General features: G+C 40.8%; 1 protein-coding gene across 4 annotated transcripts in view; it reads right to left on the reverse strand.

Annotated features, from left to right (window-relative positions):
- Window positions 1–480: 480 nt before the first annotated feature.
- The window catches only part of MRAP2 (melanocortin 2 receptor accessory protein 2), a 54,017-nt gene continuing 33,958 nt past the window's right edge, over window positions 481–20,539 (reverse strand). For 3 of the 4 annotated variants that reach the window (XM_059177161.1, XM_059177162.1, XM_059177163.1), the window contains exons 3-4: window positions 19,970–20,069; window positions 481–1,888 (exon numbers count right to left, since the gene is read on the reverse strand). In XM_059177161.1, coding sequence (XP_059033144.1) covers window positions 1,495–1,888; window positions 19,970–20,069 — 494 coding nt within the window. In that variant the 3' untranslated portion in view covers window positions 481–1,494. The remainder of the gene's footprint in view (window positions 1,889–19,969; window positions 20,070–20,539) is intronic. The other variant, XM_059177164.1, reaches the window with a different exon arrangement.

Genomic DNA, 20,539 nt, shown 5'->3' on the forward strand with positions numbered 1-20,539 from the left:
GATGGTATGGTCATGGGTATTTATCTAACTTCTAGGAATATTCTTCAGCCTTGTGACTGATAAATCTAGTTCTAAATAAGATACCACTTTAATAGCTTTGAAGCTTAGGAAATAAGAAACAGCCGATGGTTTATATTTGGTTGCTTAAATTATGAATAATAATATCCATATTAGTAAAAGTTAATAGACTCAGCACTCTTCAATGCTAATAGAAAGTATCTATTTATGAGAATGTGTTAATAAGAAGTTTTCCACACTTGTTCTACTGTGTGGTGTTAGAGTCTTAAAGAATAATATTTTCCTCAAAAAATATTATGGCAAAGGGATTTCTTTCCGCAGAATAAATGAAATCTGATGCATGACTCAGACCACGGGCTCCTCGAGATGATAGAAATTAGGAAGCATTAGAAACATGGGATAATTTTTAAAGGAAATGAAAAATCTGGATGTGTGAAAACAAAGAACCAGAGAAAATTCCTGTGCAATCAAATGCATTTATTTTTTAGCTTAAGCAAGACAGGTGGTGAGCAAATTCATAATAAAAATGCCACCCAGAGATTAGCAGCTGGCTGTGCATGCAACCATGTATGCAAAACCAAGTTTTTCCCCAATACCAGCGTGCAGATTGGATTCCTTCATGAAACTAACTCTGTGTCACATCCAGTTACTCTGCGTATCTGTTGCTGGGGAATTTACAACCCATTTACCACCTCAGCTGACAACCTTCACTACATTTCTGGGGACAGGAATGTCATGCAATGTACTATGGATCGGTACTCACTCCAGGAGAGGAGAGGCAAGGCTGTCGTCTGTAGGGTTTAGCATGGGTGGCCAGAGGGTCTCAGAAGAGCTAATTCAGTACACCCAACAGAAATATTGGCCACAGTGACTGAGATGAATCTTCTGACATCCCCACAGAGGCTTAGCCCCCTGATAAAAGTTGGATTCAGTTAAGGGTTGTGTGGAAGGGACAGACATGGGGGATCCTACAAGAGATAGGAGGCAGTCCCCTAGCTTACACTGCTTTATGAACACTGCAGCCTCTTCTGGATACAAAGTCTCAAATTCACAAAATATTCGAGCTGGGATGAATCACCTACTCCAGATTCCTCACATTACAGTTAACCACGTGGCAGCCCAGAGAGGTAAAGCAACTTGCTAAAGGTAAAGCATGGTAGTAGCAGGACCAGACTGGAATGCAGTATGCTAACCGCCACTCAAAAACATTGACACAGAGTATGTGGTCAAATTCTTCAACAAGGAGGATGAGACTGTGTAAACTTTTTTTCCCCAAGAAGCCTGAACTGTGTTAAAAGGCACAGAAACTGAGCTTATTCAGTTCTTTTCTGAGCTTATTCGGTTCTCTTCTCTCTTCCTGTCTCTGTCTCTCATAACCCTCCCCCTCACCACACAAACAATTCTGGTGAATGGAGATTTCTTGCTTTACAAAGACACACCCAACATCTTCAGGAAGACACTTTACAGAGTAGTTTCTCAGTCCAGGTCTTTGTGTGAGGTCTGGGAAACTGGCTTATTTTCTAGAACAATAGGTGGCTCTGAAATCAGAAGATCATCCTCTCCAAAGGAGGAGTTCTGATCTGTGTTCACAAAGTTGGGGATGTCAAACTTCATGAGCCTGTTCAGCTCCTCCTCTGGCCGCCCATTGCTTCTAATGGCTTCCTGGAGTTGAACACTGCTGTTAAGGGCTGTGGTCTGTTGACAAGCTTTAGCCTTATCCAAGTGTTCCATTTCATTGATGTAGCAATGAAAGAGAGACCTGGATTCCTCATTGCCCCGTCGAGAAAACACCTTATCTGGCTCCAGTGGTCTTCCAAAGTCTGACACAAAGCTATTCATTCTGAATCTCTTCTCTGAAGATTCTGCATTGCTGTAAGGAGAAGGAAAAGATAAGACTGCTTTACACACCAGCTCAGTCACATTCAGAAATCATGGTTTTGGGGGGTGCCTGGGTGGCTCAGTCGGTTCAGTGTCCGACTCTTGGTTTCAGCTCTGGTCATGATCCCAGGGTCCTGAGATCGGGCCCTACCATCTGCATGTGTGTGCCATCAGGGAGCACCATCACACTGCCCCCCTGCACGCATGTTCTCTTTCTCTCTTTCAAATGAATACTCTCCTAGAAAGTTTCTTTCCATTCAGTTTCTATCCCCTTTAGGTAACACTGCCTTGATCTTGATTTCTATTGATAAGCTTTTGTCTATTCTTGAACTTCCCATCAATTTCCACCTCCTATAGGTAACATTTTGATTTTTATCACCACAGGCTAGTTTAGCCTGTTTCTGAAATTCATACAAATTGATACAATATATAGCCTCCTGTGCCTGAATTCTTTTCCTTGGTCCATGTTGTTTCGTATAATAATAGTTTATCCTTCTTGCTTAGTGATATTTCATCATATAAATTTATTACAATTTGTTTATTTGTTCAATTAAAGGGCATCTGGGTTGTTGACAATTTGGCACTGTTGTGTTTAGGGCTGCTAAGAACGTTCTGGGTAAGTTTCTTTGTAGATATACATTTTTATTGCTCTTGAGTAAATACCTAAGAGTAGAATTACTGGGTCACACAGTAGATCTATGCTTGACTTTTTATGAAACTGCAGTTTTCCAAAAGTGGCTCTGCCATTTTACACCCTACCACAAAGTATGGAGTTCCAGTTACTCCTCATCCTTGTCAACATTTGATGATGTCAGTCTATTCAAGTTAGTCACGCTAGTGGGAGAGAAATGGCATCTTGTCAGGATTTGAATGTGCATTTCTCTGGTATCTAGCAATGTTGATCACCTTTGAATGTATTTGCTGGCTATTGGTTTATCTTCTTTTGTGAAGTTTCTATATGAGCCTTTTGCACGTTTAAAAAATTGGATTGTTTATTTTTGTTACCAATTTGTGATTGTTTCATAACACATTTTTAATACAAGTCCTTTGTCAAATGTATTGCAAACATTTTCTCTTGATCTGTGACTTGCATTTTATTTTTTAAAATTTTTTATTTTTTTATTCACATATAATGTATTATTAACTCTAGGGGTACAGGTCTATGAATCACCAGGTTTACACATTTTGCAGCACTCACGATAGCACATATCTTCCCCAATGTCCATAACCCAACCACCCTCTCCCTCCCCTTCTCCCACCGGCAACTCTCAAGTTTGTTTTGTGAGATTAAGAGCCTTTTATGGTTTGTCTCCCTTCAGATTGCATTTTCATTTTTAAGATGTCTTTTGATGAGCAGCAGCTTTAAATTTCAGTTAATCTCAAGTTATTAATTTTTTTATTTTATATTTAGTGCTTTTTATATCATTTCTAAGAAATAATTGCCTACCCTAAATTCATGACAATATTCTTCTATGCTTTCTTCTAGAAGTAGGGTGTCCAATATAATAACCACTAGCCACAGGGGACTATTTAAATTTAAATTAAGTAAAATAAAATTCAGTATCTCCATTATATCATCCACATTTCAAGTGCCCAGTAGCTACATGTGGCCCAGGGTTACCTAATTCGACAGCACAGAGAATAGTTACAACATCATAAAAGTTCTCTTGGATAGAGCTCTTCTAGGAGCTTTTACTGTGGGCATATGATGCATGTTGAGATAGGGATCAAGGTTCATTTTTAAGTTTATCCAGTTGATCCACCACTGTCATTTAAAAGACTTCCCTTTCAATTTACTTTACACAGCAATAGACAATAAGAAAAAAAATTCCCTTCACAATAGCATCAAAAAAATAGAACACAGGCAAACCTCATTTTACTGCTTTTCATTTCATTACATTTCACAATACTGTATTTTTTACAAATTGAAGGTTTGTGGCAACGCTGTGTCTGAGAAGTCGATCAGCCCCATTTTTCCAACAGCATTTGTTCACTTTCTGTGTCACATTTCAGTAATTCTTGCAATAGTTCAAACCTTTTTATCATTATTACATTTTTTATGGTGATCTGTGATTAGTGATTTTTAAAGTTACTCTCCATAACATCAAAGGGCAGGGAGAAGTGGCAGGTGCTGGTGTAGAAGCTGCAGCAAGTTATCCTGAAGGTCTAGCTGATATCATTAATGCAGGTGGCTACACTAAACAGATTTTTGGTGCAGACGAAACGGACTTCTATCGGAAGAAGATGCCATCTAGGACTTTAATAGTTAGAGAAGAGAAGTCAATGCCTGGCTTCAAAGGACTGGCTGACTCTCTTGTCAAGGGCTAATGCAGCTGGTGACTTGATACTGACATCACTATCATGCACTATTCTGAAAATCCTGTGGCACTAAGGAGTTTATGCTAAATCTACTCTGCCTGTGCTCTATAAATGGAACAACAAAGGCTAGATGACAGCACATCTGTTTACAACATTGTTAGTGAATATCTTAAGCTCACTGTTGAGACCTACTGCTAAAATAAAGATTCCTTTCCAAATAACACTGATCACTGATAATGTACTTGATCACCCAAGAGCTCTGATGGACATTTACAGAAACAAGATTCATGTTGTTTCCATGCCCACTAACATGACATCCATTCTGCAGCTCATGAATCAGGAGAAATTTTGACTTTCAAGTCTTACTTTTTAAGAAACACATTTCATAAGGCTATTGCTGTGGCAGATAGTGACTCCTCTGGTGGATCTAGGCATAGACAAGTCAAAACCTCCCAAGCATTCACTATTCTAGATGCCACTAAAAATATTGATGATTTATGAAAAGGAGTTTAAAAAATCAATATGAACAGGAGTTTGGGAGAAACTGACTCCAATGTTCATGAATGACTTTGAGAGCTTCAAGATTTCTGTAGAGGAAGTAACTGTGGATGTGGTAGAAATGGCAAGAGAGCTGGAATAGAAGTGGAGCTGAAGATGGGACTGGGGATCCAAACTTGAAAGGATGAGGAGCTTCTAATGGTTGAGCAAAGAAATTGGATTCTTGAGATGGTGTCAACTCCTGATAAAGATGCTATAAAGACTGTTGAAATGACTACAAAGTTCTGACTTTCTCATACTCTCAAATGAAGCTGGCATAGGGGAAAACGATGCTCTACAGCACCTATTAGATCAGTTAGGAGAGTCTGAAGTCAACTCATTCTCCTACGGCTTTGGTTACACCTGGGAAAATGAAAAAATACAAGGGTCAAACATCTTAAATTCTTCCTTGATTCAAATTACATGTAAATCCAGCAGCCAAAAGCTTCAAAAACTGAAACACTGAAAGAAGAGTAGCTTTGAGATGTTTACTTCACTAGGAATTAATACCATGTCATAAGCTCTCACAAGGAAAAGAGAACACTGAAGAATATTTGTGCTATAGGCCATTATGTCTGTGTCCCTCCAAAATTGCTATGTTGAAATATAGCAAAGAAAAAGGATATTTAACCTTAATGAATAGGATTAGTGTCCTTATAAAGAGCCTCAAGCAAGACCCCTCGCTTTATGTGAAGACACAGCAAAGACACAGTGAAAAGTCTACCATCTGTGAGCCAGATACTGAATATGCCAGCACTTTGAACTTTCAGCCTCCAAAACCATAAGAAACAGTTTTATATTATTTATAAGCCTTCTAGTCTACAGTACTCTTCTATAGCAGCCTGAACAAACCAAGACAATTTGTCAGAAAATTTAGAATCACCAATAATTTTAGCATTTTTTATTGTTTTTGTTCCATTCCTACCTATTCTAGATCTTGTCATCATGAAATTGATGATCTAGCTAGTGTGTTCAAGAGAAGTTCTCCTGTGTCATCTTAACTGTTTAAAAATTATAATAGTTTATTCTGATAGGACAGTTAGCCTTGAAATCCTGTTCATTTCTTTGTTTTAGGAGTTTGTTATTCCTCATTTTCATCTTGTAAAAAAATGCAACTGAGACTTAACCTATTTGTTGCAACCTTACTAAACTGCACAAGCCGGAATAAAGAGACTGTTCAGACTGTTCTGATTCTTGGTTTTTCCTTCTTCTCCCCATGGGTTTGGTCATGTATTCCCTGCCCCTGGGGAATTTTCTGTACCTGAGCAGAGAGCCTCTAACACCCAGTCCTTTGGTACCTGCACTGATTGCCATTATTCCTATGATATTCCTCAGCTCACAAACTTTCACCAGCTCCCCAGACTCCCCATCTGGTCAGCTCAGACTCCCCACCCTTGCATCAACCAGTCTTTCTGGTGTGCTCTTCCACCAGAGTCCCCTTGCTAACCCTATAGTCCAGCCATATGGCACCTGACCATCCCCAGATGTGCTCAGGACTGTCTGTCTCTGTGCTTTGCTTGTGCTGTTCCTCCTGCTTGATGGGCCCTTCTGTCCATCAAAGTCAAATATCTTCTTCGCCACCCAACACAAATGTCACTGTCTCTAGGGAGACTCTCTGACCTCCCAATGGGAAGGACAGAGTCCTTCCCTCCTGCTGTACTTCACTAACAAGATGCATCTCTTCCTGCCTCATGGCAGAGCTATTTACGCACAGCCCTTCTTCTCTTCTACACCACTGTCTATATTCTATCCATCTTTGCATCTCCTGAAACGCCTCGCAGTCATTAGAGCCTCAGTGAGTGTCCTGAACAGCTGCGTCTGCAGGTGCCCTGAAGCCCTGGTTCCCATGAAAGACACAGCCTCCCCCAGTGTTAAGCACAGTGCTCCTTCCTCTGTGCCCGAGAGATAAATCAGGTCAGGTGGACAGAATCTCACTTCCATTTGGAGAAGGAAAACACCTATAATGCTCCAGGTTATTCCTCTAGGGATTTTTCCAGATTTATTACAATTTTTACAAATGAAGTATTTCTACTATGCTGAGTCTTAGCATGCCCACGATTGTCTTCAGGTTTGCCTTGCTCAGGAAAAGTGGTGGGCAATCCGGACTTTCAGAAGTCATTCCCAGTGGTCTTTTACAGGTGCGTTAAGGTAAACAATGACCTACAAAGAGTTAAATCTCTGTGATTAACAACTAATGAGAAAACAATAATAACCACTAATATTTACGGAGATGTGCTGAAAGCTTTCTCTCATGTAATAAGCCCTAGAGGTGCCGGCCCTTCTGTCTGGGTGTGGACGTGCCTTTTGGTGGCTATAGGTGCTAGTTCTCACTTACTAGGAAGATGTCAGTCTCTCTGGGGGCAAGAAAGAGTTTACTGCATTACAACAACCCTCCGCAGAGTCCTGAGCAAGCCACAGCTGTGCACTCAATAAGCACCACTTAACTGATGGGAAATTAAAAGTAACTGAATCTGATACATGACATAGGTTTTCTACCTGTCAATGGTGGTAGACCTCACGAAATGTCAGGGCTTCCTCAGGAATACACACCATGTCTGCACCTTGCCAACTAGTTCCTTTGGACCTTGGTCATTGTCAAAAACACTGAGCACTGACACTTTCTTGCTATAAGCTTTTAGGTGCACTGTACCCATCTTTTAGCGGTGCCATATTCGGGTAAATTGCAATCCAACAATTTACAATTTTTTTAGAGAAATTCCCATTTCTCTAAGGTCACACACAAACAATTCTGCACTCACTCAAAAATGAAGAACATCCCCACTTGGACAAGGTGCTCTTAGGAAAGGCTACAAAAGGAGGGTATTTGAGGCATATGTTATCTGGGGTTTGATAGTTTTTTTAGGAAGTCCAAAATAGTAGACATAAAAATGTGATCCAAGCCTTTTCTGTTACTCTCTCTCTGGCAGATTTATGATAATGGGGCTATAATGCTTTAACAGGAAATCACACACAGTAAATGGCCCCTTAGCTGAGAAAGCAGGAGGAAATGGTTTTTTATCTTCATCGTCCATAAAGGATCCAGGTAAGAGGGGATTTTTTGGCTCCCCTTCCCCCCCACACAGCAGCAAATATTCCATAAGAAAAATAATCCCCATTAAAGCTGTTTCTTGGGCCTAAAAGCTTTTAAGAAAGGTGATGTCAGCTTTATAATAGTCTTTTTTCCTCTGCAGTATACTTTACTAGCAGTGTTCTCTAGTTCTGGTTCTCTTCTTCTGGGCCCACAGATTACCCTTCTCAGCCTGGGCAGTGCGTGGGTGTGGTTCGTTCTGGCCAATGAGCTGCTGGGAGGAAGGAATGTGCGCCATTTCCTGGCTGAAGAGCAGAAGGGCGGTTGTGAGATCTCTGCAGATGCTCTTCCCTGTTACAGGAACCCAGGAGGCTGAGTGCTGGAGACACTGCAGATACAAGCCAAGAAGCTTCTATCCACCTGTTGCTGACCCTCGGCAAACATGCAGCTTGAGTAAGAAATAACCATGTCTTGTGTCATACCAAGGTCTGAGGAGCTGTTTGTTACCGTCTCATTACCTCGTCTGATTATTATACATTCCCATTCTTCGCCAAAGCCCTTGAGAAGCCAGTGACTCCAGAATTGAAGTTCTTATGCTGATATGATCCCAATGTGAAATCTTCAGGGAAACAACTTGTCCATGTTATTGTGATGTCATTGGCTCTGTGGAGTGAATGGATCTCAACTCCCACCATCCAACACTGTTAAATGAAGGTCCAGCCAGAGACGGCAAACACATATTCTCTATTGAGTAAACTGTGATTGATTCCTGATGGCTGCCCAAAGGGTTGTTTTGGGTTGTTTTTGTTGTTGTTGTTCTTGTTGTTTTAAATATTTTTTTGTGTTTTTTTGTTTGTTTGTTTAAAGATGTTTTTGGGTTTTTTTTAAAGATTTATTTATTTATTTTGAGAGAGAGCATGCACGAGCCCACATGTGAGCACAGTAAGGGGAGGGCAGAGGGAGAGAAAGCATCCGAGCAGACTCCCACTTAGGGCTTGATCTCAGGTCCCTGAAATCACAAGTGGAGCCAAAATCAAGAGTTAGATGGTCCAGGGGAGGAGTCAAGATGGCGGAGAAGTAGCAAGCTGAGACTGCTTCAGCTAGCCGGAGATCAGCTAGATAGCTTATCTAAAGATTGCAAACACCTGAAAATCCATCGGCAGATCGAAGAGAAGAAGAACAGCAATTCTGGAAACAGAAAAACAACCACTTTCTGAAAGGTAGGACCGGCGGAGAAGTGAATCCAAAGCGACGGGAAGATAGACCCCGGGGGGAGGGGCCGGCTCCCGGCAAGCGGCGGAGCAACCGCGCACAAAATCAGGACTTTTAAAAGTCTGTTCCGCGGAGGGACATCGCTCCAGAGGCTAAACCGGAGCGAAGCCCACGCGGGGTCAGCGTGGCCTCAGGTCCCGCAGGGTCACAGAAGGATCGGGGGTGTCTGAGTGTCGCAGAGCTTGCGGGTATTGGAACGGGAAAGCCGGCTACAGAGACAGAGCCGACAGTAAGCTCGCAGCTCCGTGTTACCTTGAACCGGTCGCAGGCTCGGTGAGCTCGGAGCGCGGCCGGAGGTCAGGCAGACGGGAGTAACTGGGCGCTGTTCTCTGAGGGCGCACTGAGGAGTGGGGCCCTGGGCTCTCGGCTCCTCCGGGCCGGAGACCAGGAGGCCGCCATTTGTATTCCCGTCCTCTGGAACTCTACGGAAAGCGCTCAGGGAACAAAAGCTCCTGAAAGCAAACCCGAGCGGATTACTCACCCCGGCCCCGGGTAAGGGCGGTGTAATTCCGCCTGGGGCAAAGACACTTGAAAATCACTACAACAGGCCCCTCCCCCAGAAGATCAACAAGAAATCCAGCCGAGACCAAGCTCACCTACCAAGGAGTGCGGTTTCAATACCAAGGAGAGCAGCAGAATTCCAGAGGAGGAGAAAGCCAAGCACGGAACTCATGGCTTTTTTCCTGTGATTTTTTTTAGTCTTGCAGTTAATTTAATTTTTTCTTTTTCATTTTTTTTTTTTTTTCTCGCCTTCGGGTAAAATTTTTTTTTTTTTTAACTGTTACCTTTTTCTTTTTTAACGATTTTTTACTAGTTTATCTAATATATATATATATTTTTTTACATTTTTCTTAGGTGTTTTCTTTTTTAAAAAAAAATTCTTTTCTTTTTTTTTTTTTTTTTTCTTTTTTCTTTCTTCCTTTTTGAACCTCTTTTTATCCCCTTTCTCCCCACTCACGATTTTGGATCTCTTCTAATTTGGCTAAAGCATACTTTCCTGGGGTTGTTGCCACCCTTTTAGTATTTTACTTGCCCCTTCATTTACTCTTATCTGGACAAAATGACAAGACGTAAAAATTCACCACAAAAAAAAGAACAAGAGGCAGTACCGAAGGCTAGGGACCTAATCAATACAGACATCGGTAATATGTCAGATCTAGAGTTCAGAATGACAATTCTCAAGGTTCTAGCCGGGCTCGAAAAAGGCATGGAAGATATTAGAGAAACCCTCTCGAGAGATATAAAAGCCCTTTCTGGAGAAATAAAAGAACTAAAATCTAACCAAGTTGAAATCAAAAAAGCTATTAATGAGGTGCAATCAAAAATGGAGGCTCTCACTGCTAGGATAAATGAGGCAGAAGAAAGAATTAGTGATATAGAAGACCAAATGACAGAGAATAAAGAAGCTGATCAAAAGAGGGACAAACAGCTACTGGACCACGAGGGGAGAATTCGAGAAATAAGTGACACCATAAGACGAAACAACATTAGAATAATTGGGATTCCAGAAGAAGAAGAAAGTGAGAGGGGAGCAGAAGGTATACTGGAGAGAATTATTGGGGAGAATTTCCCCAATATGGCAAAGGGAACAAGCATCAAAATTCAGGAGGTTCAGAGAATGCCCCTCAAAATAAATAAGAATAGGCCCACACCCCGTCACATAATAGTAAAATTTACAAGTCTCAATGACAAAGAGAAAATCCTGAAAGCAGCCCGGGAAAAGAAGTCTGTAACATACAATGGTAAAAATATTAGATTGGCAGCTGACTTATCCACAGAGACCTGGCAGGCCAGAAAGAGCTGGCATGATATTTTCAGAGCACTAAACGAGAAAAACATGCAGCCAAGAATACTATATCCAGCTAGGCTATCATTGAAAATAGAAGGAGAGATTAAAAGCTTCCAGGACAAACAACAACTGAAAGAATTTGCAAATACCAAACCAGCTCTACAGGAAATATTGAAAGGGGTCCTCTAAGCAAAGAGAGAGCCTACAAGTGGTAGATCAGAAAGGAACAGAGACCATATACAGTAACAGTCACCTTACAGGCAATACAATGGCACTAAATTCATATCTCTCAATAGTTACCCTGAATGTGAATGGGCTAAATGCCCCTGTCAAAAGACACAGGGTATCAGAATGGATAAAAAAACAAAACCCATCTATATGTTGCCTCCAAGAAACACATTTTAAGCCTGAAGACACCTCCAGATTTAAAGTGAGGGGGTGGAAAAGAATTTACCATGCTAATGGACATCAGAAGAAAGCAGGAGTGGCAATCCTTATATCAGATCAATTAGATTTTAAGCCAAAGACTGTAATAAGAGATGAGGAAGGACACTATATCATACTCAAAGGGTCTGTCCAACAAGAAGATTTAACAATTTTAAATATCTATGCCCCCAACGTGGGAGCAGCCAACTATATAAACCAATTAATAACAAAATCAAAGAAACACATAAACAACAATACAATAATAGTAGGGGACTTTAATATTCCCCTCACTGAAATGGACAGGTCATCCAAGCAAAAGATCAGCAAGGAAATAAAGGCCTTAAATGACACACTGGACCAGATGGACATCACAGATATATTCAGAATATTTCATCCCAAAGCAACAGAATACACATTCTTCTCTAGTGCACATGGTACATTCTCCAGAATAGATCACATCCTCGGTCCTAAATCAGGACTCAACCGGTATCAAAAGATTGGGATCATTCCCTGCATATTTTCAGACCACAATGCTCTAAAGCTAGAACTCAACCACAAAAGGAAGTTTGGAAAGAACCCAAATACATGGAGACTAAACAGTATCCTTCTAAAGAATGAATGGGTCAACCGGGAAATTAAAGAAGAATTGAAAAAAATCATGGAAACAAATGATAATGAAAATACAACGGTTCAAAATCTGTGGGACACAACAAAGGCAGTCCTGAGAGGAAAATATATAGCGGTACAAGCCTTTCTCAAGAAACAAGAAAGGTCTCAGGTACACAACCTAACCCTACACCTAAAGGAGCTGGAGAAGGAACAAGAAAGAAACCCTAAGCCCAGCAGGAGAAGAGAAATCATAAAGATCAGAGCAGAAATCAATGAAATAGAAACCAAAAAAACAATAGAACAAATCAACGAAACTAGGAGCTGGTTCTTTGAAAGAATTAATAAAATTGATAAACCCCTGGCCCGACTTATCAAAAAGAAAAGAGAAAGGACCCAAATAAATAAAATCATGAATGAAAGAGGAGAGATCACAACTAACACCAAGGAAATACAAACTATTATAAGAACATACTATGAGCAACTCTACGGCAATAAATTTGACAATCTGGAAGAAATGGATGCATTCCTAGAAACATATAAACTACCACAACTGAACCATGAAGAAATAGAAAGCCTGAACAGACCCATAACCAGTAAGGAGATTGAAACAGTCATTAAAAATCTCCAAACAAACAAAAGCCCAGGGCCAGACGGCTTCCCGGGGGAATTCTACCAAACATTTAAAGAAGAACTAATTCCTATTCTCCTGAAACTGTTCCAAAAAATAGAAATGGAAGGAAAACTTCCAAACTCATTTTATGAGGCCAGCATCACCTTGATCCCAAAACCAGACAAGGATCCCACCAAAAAAGAGAGCTATAGACCGATATCCTTGATGAACACAGATGCGAAAATACTCAACAAAATACTAGCCAATCGGATTCAACAGTACATTAAAAAGATTATTCACCACGACCAAGTGGGATTTATTCCAGGGCTGCAAGGTTGGTTCAACATCCGCAAATCAGTCAATGTGATACAACACATCAATAAAAGTAAGAACAAGAACCATATGATACTCTCAATAGATGCTGAAAAAGCATTTGACAAAGTACAACATCCCTTCCTGATCAAAACTCTTCAAAGTGTAGGGATAGAGGGCACATACCTCAATATCATCAAAGCCATCTATGAAAAACCCACCGCAAATATCATTCTCAATGGAGAAAAACTGAAAGCTTTTCCGCTAAGGTCAGGAACACGGCAGGGATGTCCATTATCACCACTGCTATTCAACATCGTACTAGAGGTCCTAGCCTCAGCAATCAGACAACAAAAGGAAATTAAAGGCATCCAAATCGGCAAAGAAGAAGTCAAATTATCACTCTTCGCAGATGATATGATACTATATGTGGAAAACCCAAAAGACTCCACTCCAAAACTGCTAGAACTTATACAGGAATTCAGTAAAGTGTCAGGATATAAAATCAATGCACAGAAATCAGTTGCATTTCTCTACACCAACAGCAAGACAGAAGAAAGAGATATTAAGGAGTCAATCCCATTTACAATTGCATCCAAAACCATAAGATACCTAGGAATAAACCTAACCAAAGAGACACAGAATCTATACTCAGAAAACTATAAAGTACTCATGAAAGAAATTGAGGAAGACACAAAGAAATGGAAAAATGTTCCATGCTCCTGGATTGGAAGAATAAATATTGTGAAAATGTCTATGCTACCTAAAGCAATCTACACATTTAATGCAATTCCTATCAAAGTACCATCCATCTTTTTCAAAGAAATGGAACAAATAATTCTAAAATTTATATGGAACCAGAAAAGACCTCGAATAGCCAAAGGGATATTGAAAAAGAAAGCCAACGTTGGTGGCATCACAATTCCGGACTTCAAGCTCTATTACAAAGCTGTCATCATCAAGACAGCATGGTACTGGCACAAAAACAGACACATAGATCAATGGAACAGAATAGAGAGCCCAGAAATAGACCCTCAACTCTATGGTCAACTAATCTTCGACAAAGCAGGAAAGAATGTCCAATGGAAAAAAGACAGCCTTTTCAATAAATGGTGCTGGGAAAATTGGACAGCCACATGCAGAAAAATGAAATTGGACCATTTCCTTACACCACACACAAAAATAGACTCAAAATGGATGAAGGACCTCAATGTACGAAAGGAATCCATCAAAATCCTTGAGGAGAACACGGGCAGCAACCTCTTCGACCTCTGCCGCAGCAACATCTTCCTAGGAACAACGCAAAAGGCAAGGGAAGCAAGGGAAAAAATGAACTACTGGGATTTCATCAAGATCAAAAGCTTTTGCACAGCAAAGGAAACAGTTAACAAAATCAAAAGACAACTGACAGAATGGGAGAAGATATTTGCAAACGACATATCAGATAAAGGACTAGTGTCCAGAATCTATAAAGAACTTAGCAAACTCAACACCCAAAGAACAAATAATCCAATCAAGAAATGGGCAGAAGACATGAACAGACATTTCTGCAAAGAAGACATCCAGATGGCCAACAGACACATGAAAAAGTGCTCCATATCACTTGGCATCAGGGAAATACAAATCAAAACCACAATGAGATATCACCTCACACCAGTCAGAATGGCTAAAATCAACAAGTCAGGAAATGACAGATGCTGGCGAGGATGCGGAGAAAGGGGAACCCTCCTACACTGTTGGTGGGAATGCAAGCTGGTGCAGCCACTCTGGAAAACAGCATGGAGGTTCCTCAAAATGTTGAAAATAGAACTGCCCTATGACCCAGCAATTGCACTATTGGGTATTTACCCTAAAGATACAAATGTAGTGATCCAAAGGAGCACATGCACCCGAATGTTTATAGCAGCAATGTCCACAATAGCCAAACTATGGAAAGAACCTAGATGTCCATCAACAGATGAATGGATCAAGAAGATGTGGTATATATACACAATGGAATACTATGCAGCCATCAAAAGAAATGAAATCTTGCCATTTGCAACAACATGGATGGAACTAGAGCGTATCATGCTTAGCGAAATAAGTCAAGCAGAGAAAGACAACTATCATATGATCTCCCTGATATGAGGAAGTGGTGATGCAACATGGAGGCTTAAGTGGGTAGAAGAATAAATGAAACAAGATGGGATTGGGAGGGAGACAAACCATAAGTGACTCTTAATCTCACAAAACAAACTGAGGGTTGCCGGGGGGAGGGGGTTGGGGAGAAGGGGGTGGGATTATGGACATTGGGGAGGGTATGTGATTTGGTGAGTGCTGTGAAGTGTGTAAACCTGGTGATTCACAGACCTGGGGATAAAAATATATGTATATAAAAAATATATGTTTATAAAAAATAAAAAATAAAAAATAAAAAATAAAAAAAAAAAAAGAGTTAGATGGTCAACCGACTGAGCCACCCAAGTGTCCCCCAAGTGATGTTTTGAAAACAATTCTGAGGCCAAGTCTCAGCTTTATAGGTTGATAACACAGCTGATTAGTGATGTCTCTGTGGGCATGGGAACAAGGATGAGAAGCATGGGTTGTGGCAGCTACCATCCTTGCGTCTTACTACTTTTAAGGAGATGCACATCCTGGCCTGAAATACCTCCATGGAGAGAAAGACAGTTAAGCAGTAAACTCAGCACTAGTCCAATCTGAACTTGCAGACTCGATCAGGGATATTAACCAGAGTATTGGAGTCATATTTCAAAAGGATGCTGCCTGACATCTTACTTGAGTAAGTAACTGTTCTTTGTGACAAACCACGCAGAGAGCCTGATGTGCAAAGCAGACACATTAGTTTTTCTGACCAATTACCAAGACTCTCTCCTTAGCCTCCTTTCTAAAATCATCCCACCATTTGCCTGAGAGACACACCCAAGATGAGGCTGGGGTAGAGAACTCCCAAGTGCAGATAAAATGTGAAAGCTTACGGCCTGGCTGTCCCATGGGAGCATGGGTTTCTTGTTGTTCTCCCTCTTCCTATTTACCAAGACCCGCAGCTCTCAGCAGGACCTCCAACCAGCAAGCCAGGGAGGGACTAACCTTCTCTGAGTACCACCGTGAATCCAGCCTGTGCAAGCCATTCCACAGGTGTCAGCTCATTGAGCCTTTACAATAATCCTCAGAGGCAGGGACGCCTGGGTGGCTTGGCTGTTAAGCATCTGCCTTCAGCTCAGCTCATGATCCCACGATCCTGGGATCGAGTCCTGCATCGGGCTCCTGCTCCTTTGGAAGCCTGCTTCTCTCTCTCCCACTCCCCCTGCTTGTGTTCCCTCTCTCACAGTCTCTCTCTCTGTCAAATAAATAAATAAAATTTTTAAATAATAATAATCCGAGGAGGCAGATACTATTTTATTTTTATACAAGAGGAATTTCAGGCCAGGAGAGGTTAAGAATCCAGCCCAAAGTCTCAGTAAGTCAATCCGGAAATGTTTGACTCCAGAACCCACGCATGGTCCAATAAGTGACAGAAGGAAACAAATGTGATTGGTTGCTAGTATCTTTAGTTCTGGAGAAGGAAGAGATTAAAAATTACCAACACAAGATCATTCCTGTAGTGGTTAATAATAAGAACTTCTGAGTCCACGAGGTTTGTGTTTGAGGCCTGGACCAATAGTTGTTTTTACCTGTGAGACGTCAGACAAGTGATTCATTTTTCTCATCTGTGAAGTTGGAATGCCTAAAAGATTTACTTCATCTTTCTGTGAGGACTTAGTGAGATTACAAAAATAAGGGGATGAGCAGACCCTAGCATATGGTAAATATTTTTTAAAAAGCTCTTATTATTCTCAGTGATTTATCATTCTTTCCTCCACGCCTAATTATCACACAGGGAAGCTTAAATTGGTTGTTTTAGATTAAAGCTGACCAAGTGGAAAAAAATAATGTCTCCTTTAGAGAAAATTTCTGCCAAATGAATGTCAAATTTACTAAGATCTAAAAACCTCTTTAACTGATCCACTCAGGGATTTTTGCCTCATGTCTGTTTCTTTCAGGCTTCTATTATGATATAAAGCAACCAAACGCCATGTCTTATACTGCCGCAGACTCAAAAAAGCATCTACAATGCGGCCCTGAGGGCTGATCCATTTATTGAAGTCAAAAAAAGGTTAGACTTTCTCCTTAACCTCATTAAAAAGCACAGAATTACAATAACCGCTCTTATATCATTGAGATTATTCAGAACCACCATCTTATATCATTCAGATTATTCAGAAAACCCAGCTAGCAGGAGGACTGAACTGCCAATTGAAAGACTGGAAACAGTCTCAGCTACCCAGGGTCACTGTGACAGATTAAGGAGATGGATCAGAGGGCTCCAGAGAGACAAAAACAACCAGAGTGTGTGAGTGTGTGTGTGTGTGTGTGTATCTGAGAGAGATTTATTTTAATTATTTAAATATATTAATTTATTTTAATTTAATTTTTTATTTTAAGGAACTGGTTCACGTGGACTGTGGAGGCTAGCAAGTCCAAAATCTGCCAGGTAAGCTGGCGGGCTGGAGCCCCAGGGAAGAGCTGCAGAAGGAGGCTGTGGGCAATCTTCAGTGGGAATTCCTCTCTGCTTGAGAGACGTCATTCTCTTTCAAGGGAGGCTTTCCAATGATTGATTGGATGAAACCCACTCACATTACGGAGGATGTTCTGCTTTCCTCAGTCTACTGATTTAAATGTTAACTCAATGAAAAACATAAATGCAGAAATGCCTAGAATAATATTTGATCAACTATTTCGGTATCATGGCCTCGATAGCTTGGTGTATAAAGTTAATCATGACGTGAAGTCATGTTTTCTTTGTGGGTAGGGCGTTTTCAAGCGTAAAGATCACGTGCGTCCTATATCAAGCAAACACATCCCAACAGTTCTGCGAAAATCTGTCCCTTTGAAGAAAAGGAAGATCACAGTGAACACCATGAGGTGTTCCCTAACCTAAGTCTGTCCTCTGCTTTTCTTACCACTGTTGCAACCCACACCCTATCTTCAAATTCCCTGGACCAGTATAACAGAAGCAAAGGCATGCACGGATTTTTATGAGCCCACAGAAGAAAGGGAAGTTCCCTGTCTTTTTAGTGGTTTTTCAGTGGCTGTTAAAGAGATTCTCAACCAGATGTCTCCGTAGGCTTCAATAAATGTTATTTTCCTTCCATTTAAAATGTGTTTAATTTTTTTTTTCTGCACCTTAATGTCTGAAAATAGCTGAGTGAAGAGCAGAACCGCTCCCTTTCCCCAGGAACTTGTTACAGTATGCAAGTGCAGGCTGAAGACTGAACAACAGCCACGGGAGAGAGTGTGAGGGGATACGACAATGAGGAGAACCCTGTTGCCAGGCTATGCGGAGTAGGAGGGCGACTAGATGGAAAATGGTAGGATATGTGCTACATTTCTTCCACTTACTCTCCCAGGCAGCTCTCTGCCATTCTGCCTGCTGCTGTGCGCTCTGTGGCTTAGAAAACTGACCTCTGTTGGAGGAGACTGGCTGCTGGCTGTGCCCCTGTGGTCAGCCCATGGAGAGCGATGGTAAGAGGTGGAAGGAAGAAGGAAAATAAGGACTTGGTATTTATTTTGGGGTCCCTCCCTGAGATGGGTTTGGGGTCCCTCCCTGAGATGGGTCCCATCGGGCTAGCTCTGTCCTTCAACCCAAAGTCACAGCTCCTTTCGGCCACCCTTTTCACGAAACTCCTGGGTCCCCTTCAGATCTAGGGTGGCTGGTACCTGTTCCTCAGTGTTGGTCGCCTGGGGGACCCTGCACTGTCCTGTCGGATTATCTTTCCATCTGGCCACAACTCGGGGATAGTCTTGTCATCGAAAGCTCTTCCAATTACCTATATGGAGTGTGCTATCTCTGCTGGTTGGGACTGACTAAAAAGGTATTCAACATATGTTATTTCTTGCTTTTTTGAAGAGTTGGGATAATAAAAATCCTCGAAAACATTTCTTAGTTTTTTGCAATCCACAACTGAAAAAACACCTTCTGATGTTACACAATGTTCTTTAAGAGTCATGTAATCATTTCCTCCATAAATCCGAGGCCCAACACAAATGTTCTTTATCCTGCCCTGAGAATTATATAATTCTTGGTGTTTCTCTTTTTATCCTAGCTTCAAGGAAGCTCAGTGGTGAACTCACTGTTTTATTGTCAATAATTCAACGGAGTACCCAGTTGTAACTATTTCTCTGCTCCTTGAAATGTTTTTTTTAAAACATATTGCTTGGGGGGCACCTGGGTGGCTCAGTGGGTTAAAGCCCCTGCCTTCGGCTCAGGTCATGATCCCAGATCCTGGGATCGAGCCCCACATTGGGCTCTCTGCTCAGCTGGGAGCCTGCTTCCTCCTCTTTCTCTGCCTGCCTCTCTGCTTACTTGTATTCTGTGTCTGTCAAATAAATAAATAAATAATCTTAAAAAAAAAAAAAAAAAAAAACATATTGCTTGGAGCACTGGGTGTTATATGCAAACAATGAATCATGGAACACTGCATCAAAAACTAATGACATACTGTATGGTGACTAACATAACATAACAAAAATATTTTTTATTTAAATCAATTCTTAATTAATTAATTAAATTTCTTTTTAACTTAATTAAAAACTACATCATAGATTAATATAGATCCTAGCATACTCTAATTTTCTTGAATTTTCTTAATTAGTAACTAATTTACTTCCTGTCACTTAGTATAATATGTAGCACATAGTTACCTAGAAAATATTTATAGAATGAATAAATTAATAAATGAAAATAAATGAATAAATAAATAAATAACTGGTTTTCATCCCATTTTGCTACTATCTTTTTTTCTTCCCCACTATTTTTGGTCTCGTAAGTCACCCAAATTCTTCTGGGAATAGGAGAAAATACAACCTAATTAATAAACATTTCAAAATAAAAATCAGGCCTAGATCACTGTGAAACCTAGGTTCACAAGGATCTTCTTGAAAACAAGCCCCAGGGCCAAGAGGCAAAGTGCCAGGAGGAAGGTGATTCCACCCAAAGGCAACTGGGTACAGGCAGTAAATCCATAACCAGCCCCTTTTTCCCCCACTGGAAGCAACCCCAGCCCTGGACAGTATGTCTATTTATTTAGTTCCCACAGGGCTTAATAGATATTTAGGAAAGACCCAAACTTACTCCTGGTGTGGCGCTCCTGTCTTGGTCAACAAAGTCAGCACAAAAAACATGAAAATCACGAAGACAGCCAGACCAACCCAAAATCCAATCACAATGGAATCTGTAAACAGTTAATACTGGGATTAGCATTTCATAACAGCTTAAAACTTGAACATTCAAGGAATCTGATTTTTTCATTACATGAAATAAGAGAAGAAAGTTAACAATATGATAAGACAATCTTGACCCATTAGTCAACTGGGGACAGATAAGATGTAAGGAATGAGGGAGAGGGAAGATCCTGTGTGCTGCAGGGTTTCTGTCCCAAGAGGACACTGAGAGACTTTGGCCTTGTTGACTCTTTTTTTCCCGTATCTTAGTGAAGGAACCCCAGAAAGACGGTAGATCATCTAGGTCCTTAAGTTTCCACGTAAGTGTCCCGAGTTAGAAAAAATCTTTTTTAGCAGAGATTGCAATACGAAACTTAAAATAAATTCTGGGGGCACCTAGCTGACCCAACATGTAACTCTTGATGTCAAGGTTGTGAGTTCAAGCCCACACGGGTATGGAGCCTACTTAAAAAAAGAAAAT

This window comes from Mustela lutreola, chromosome 6 (assembly GCF_030435805.1).
Source record: "Mustela lutreola isolate mMusLut2 chromosome 6, mMusLut2.pri, whole genome shotgun sequence".
Classification (NCBI taxonomy): domain Eukaryota; kingdom Metazoa; phylum Chordata; class Mammalia; order Carnivora; family Mustelidae; genus Mustela; species Mustela lutreola.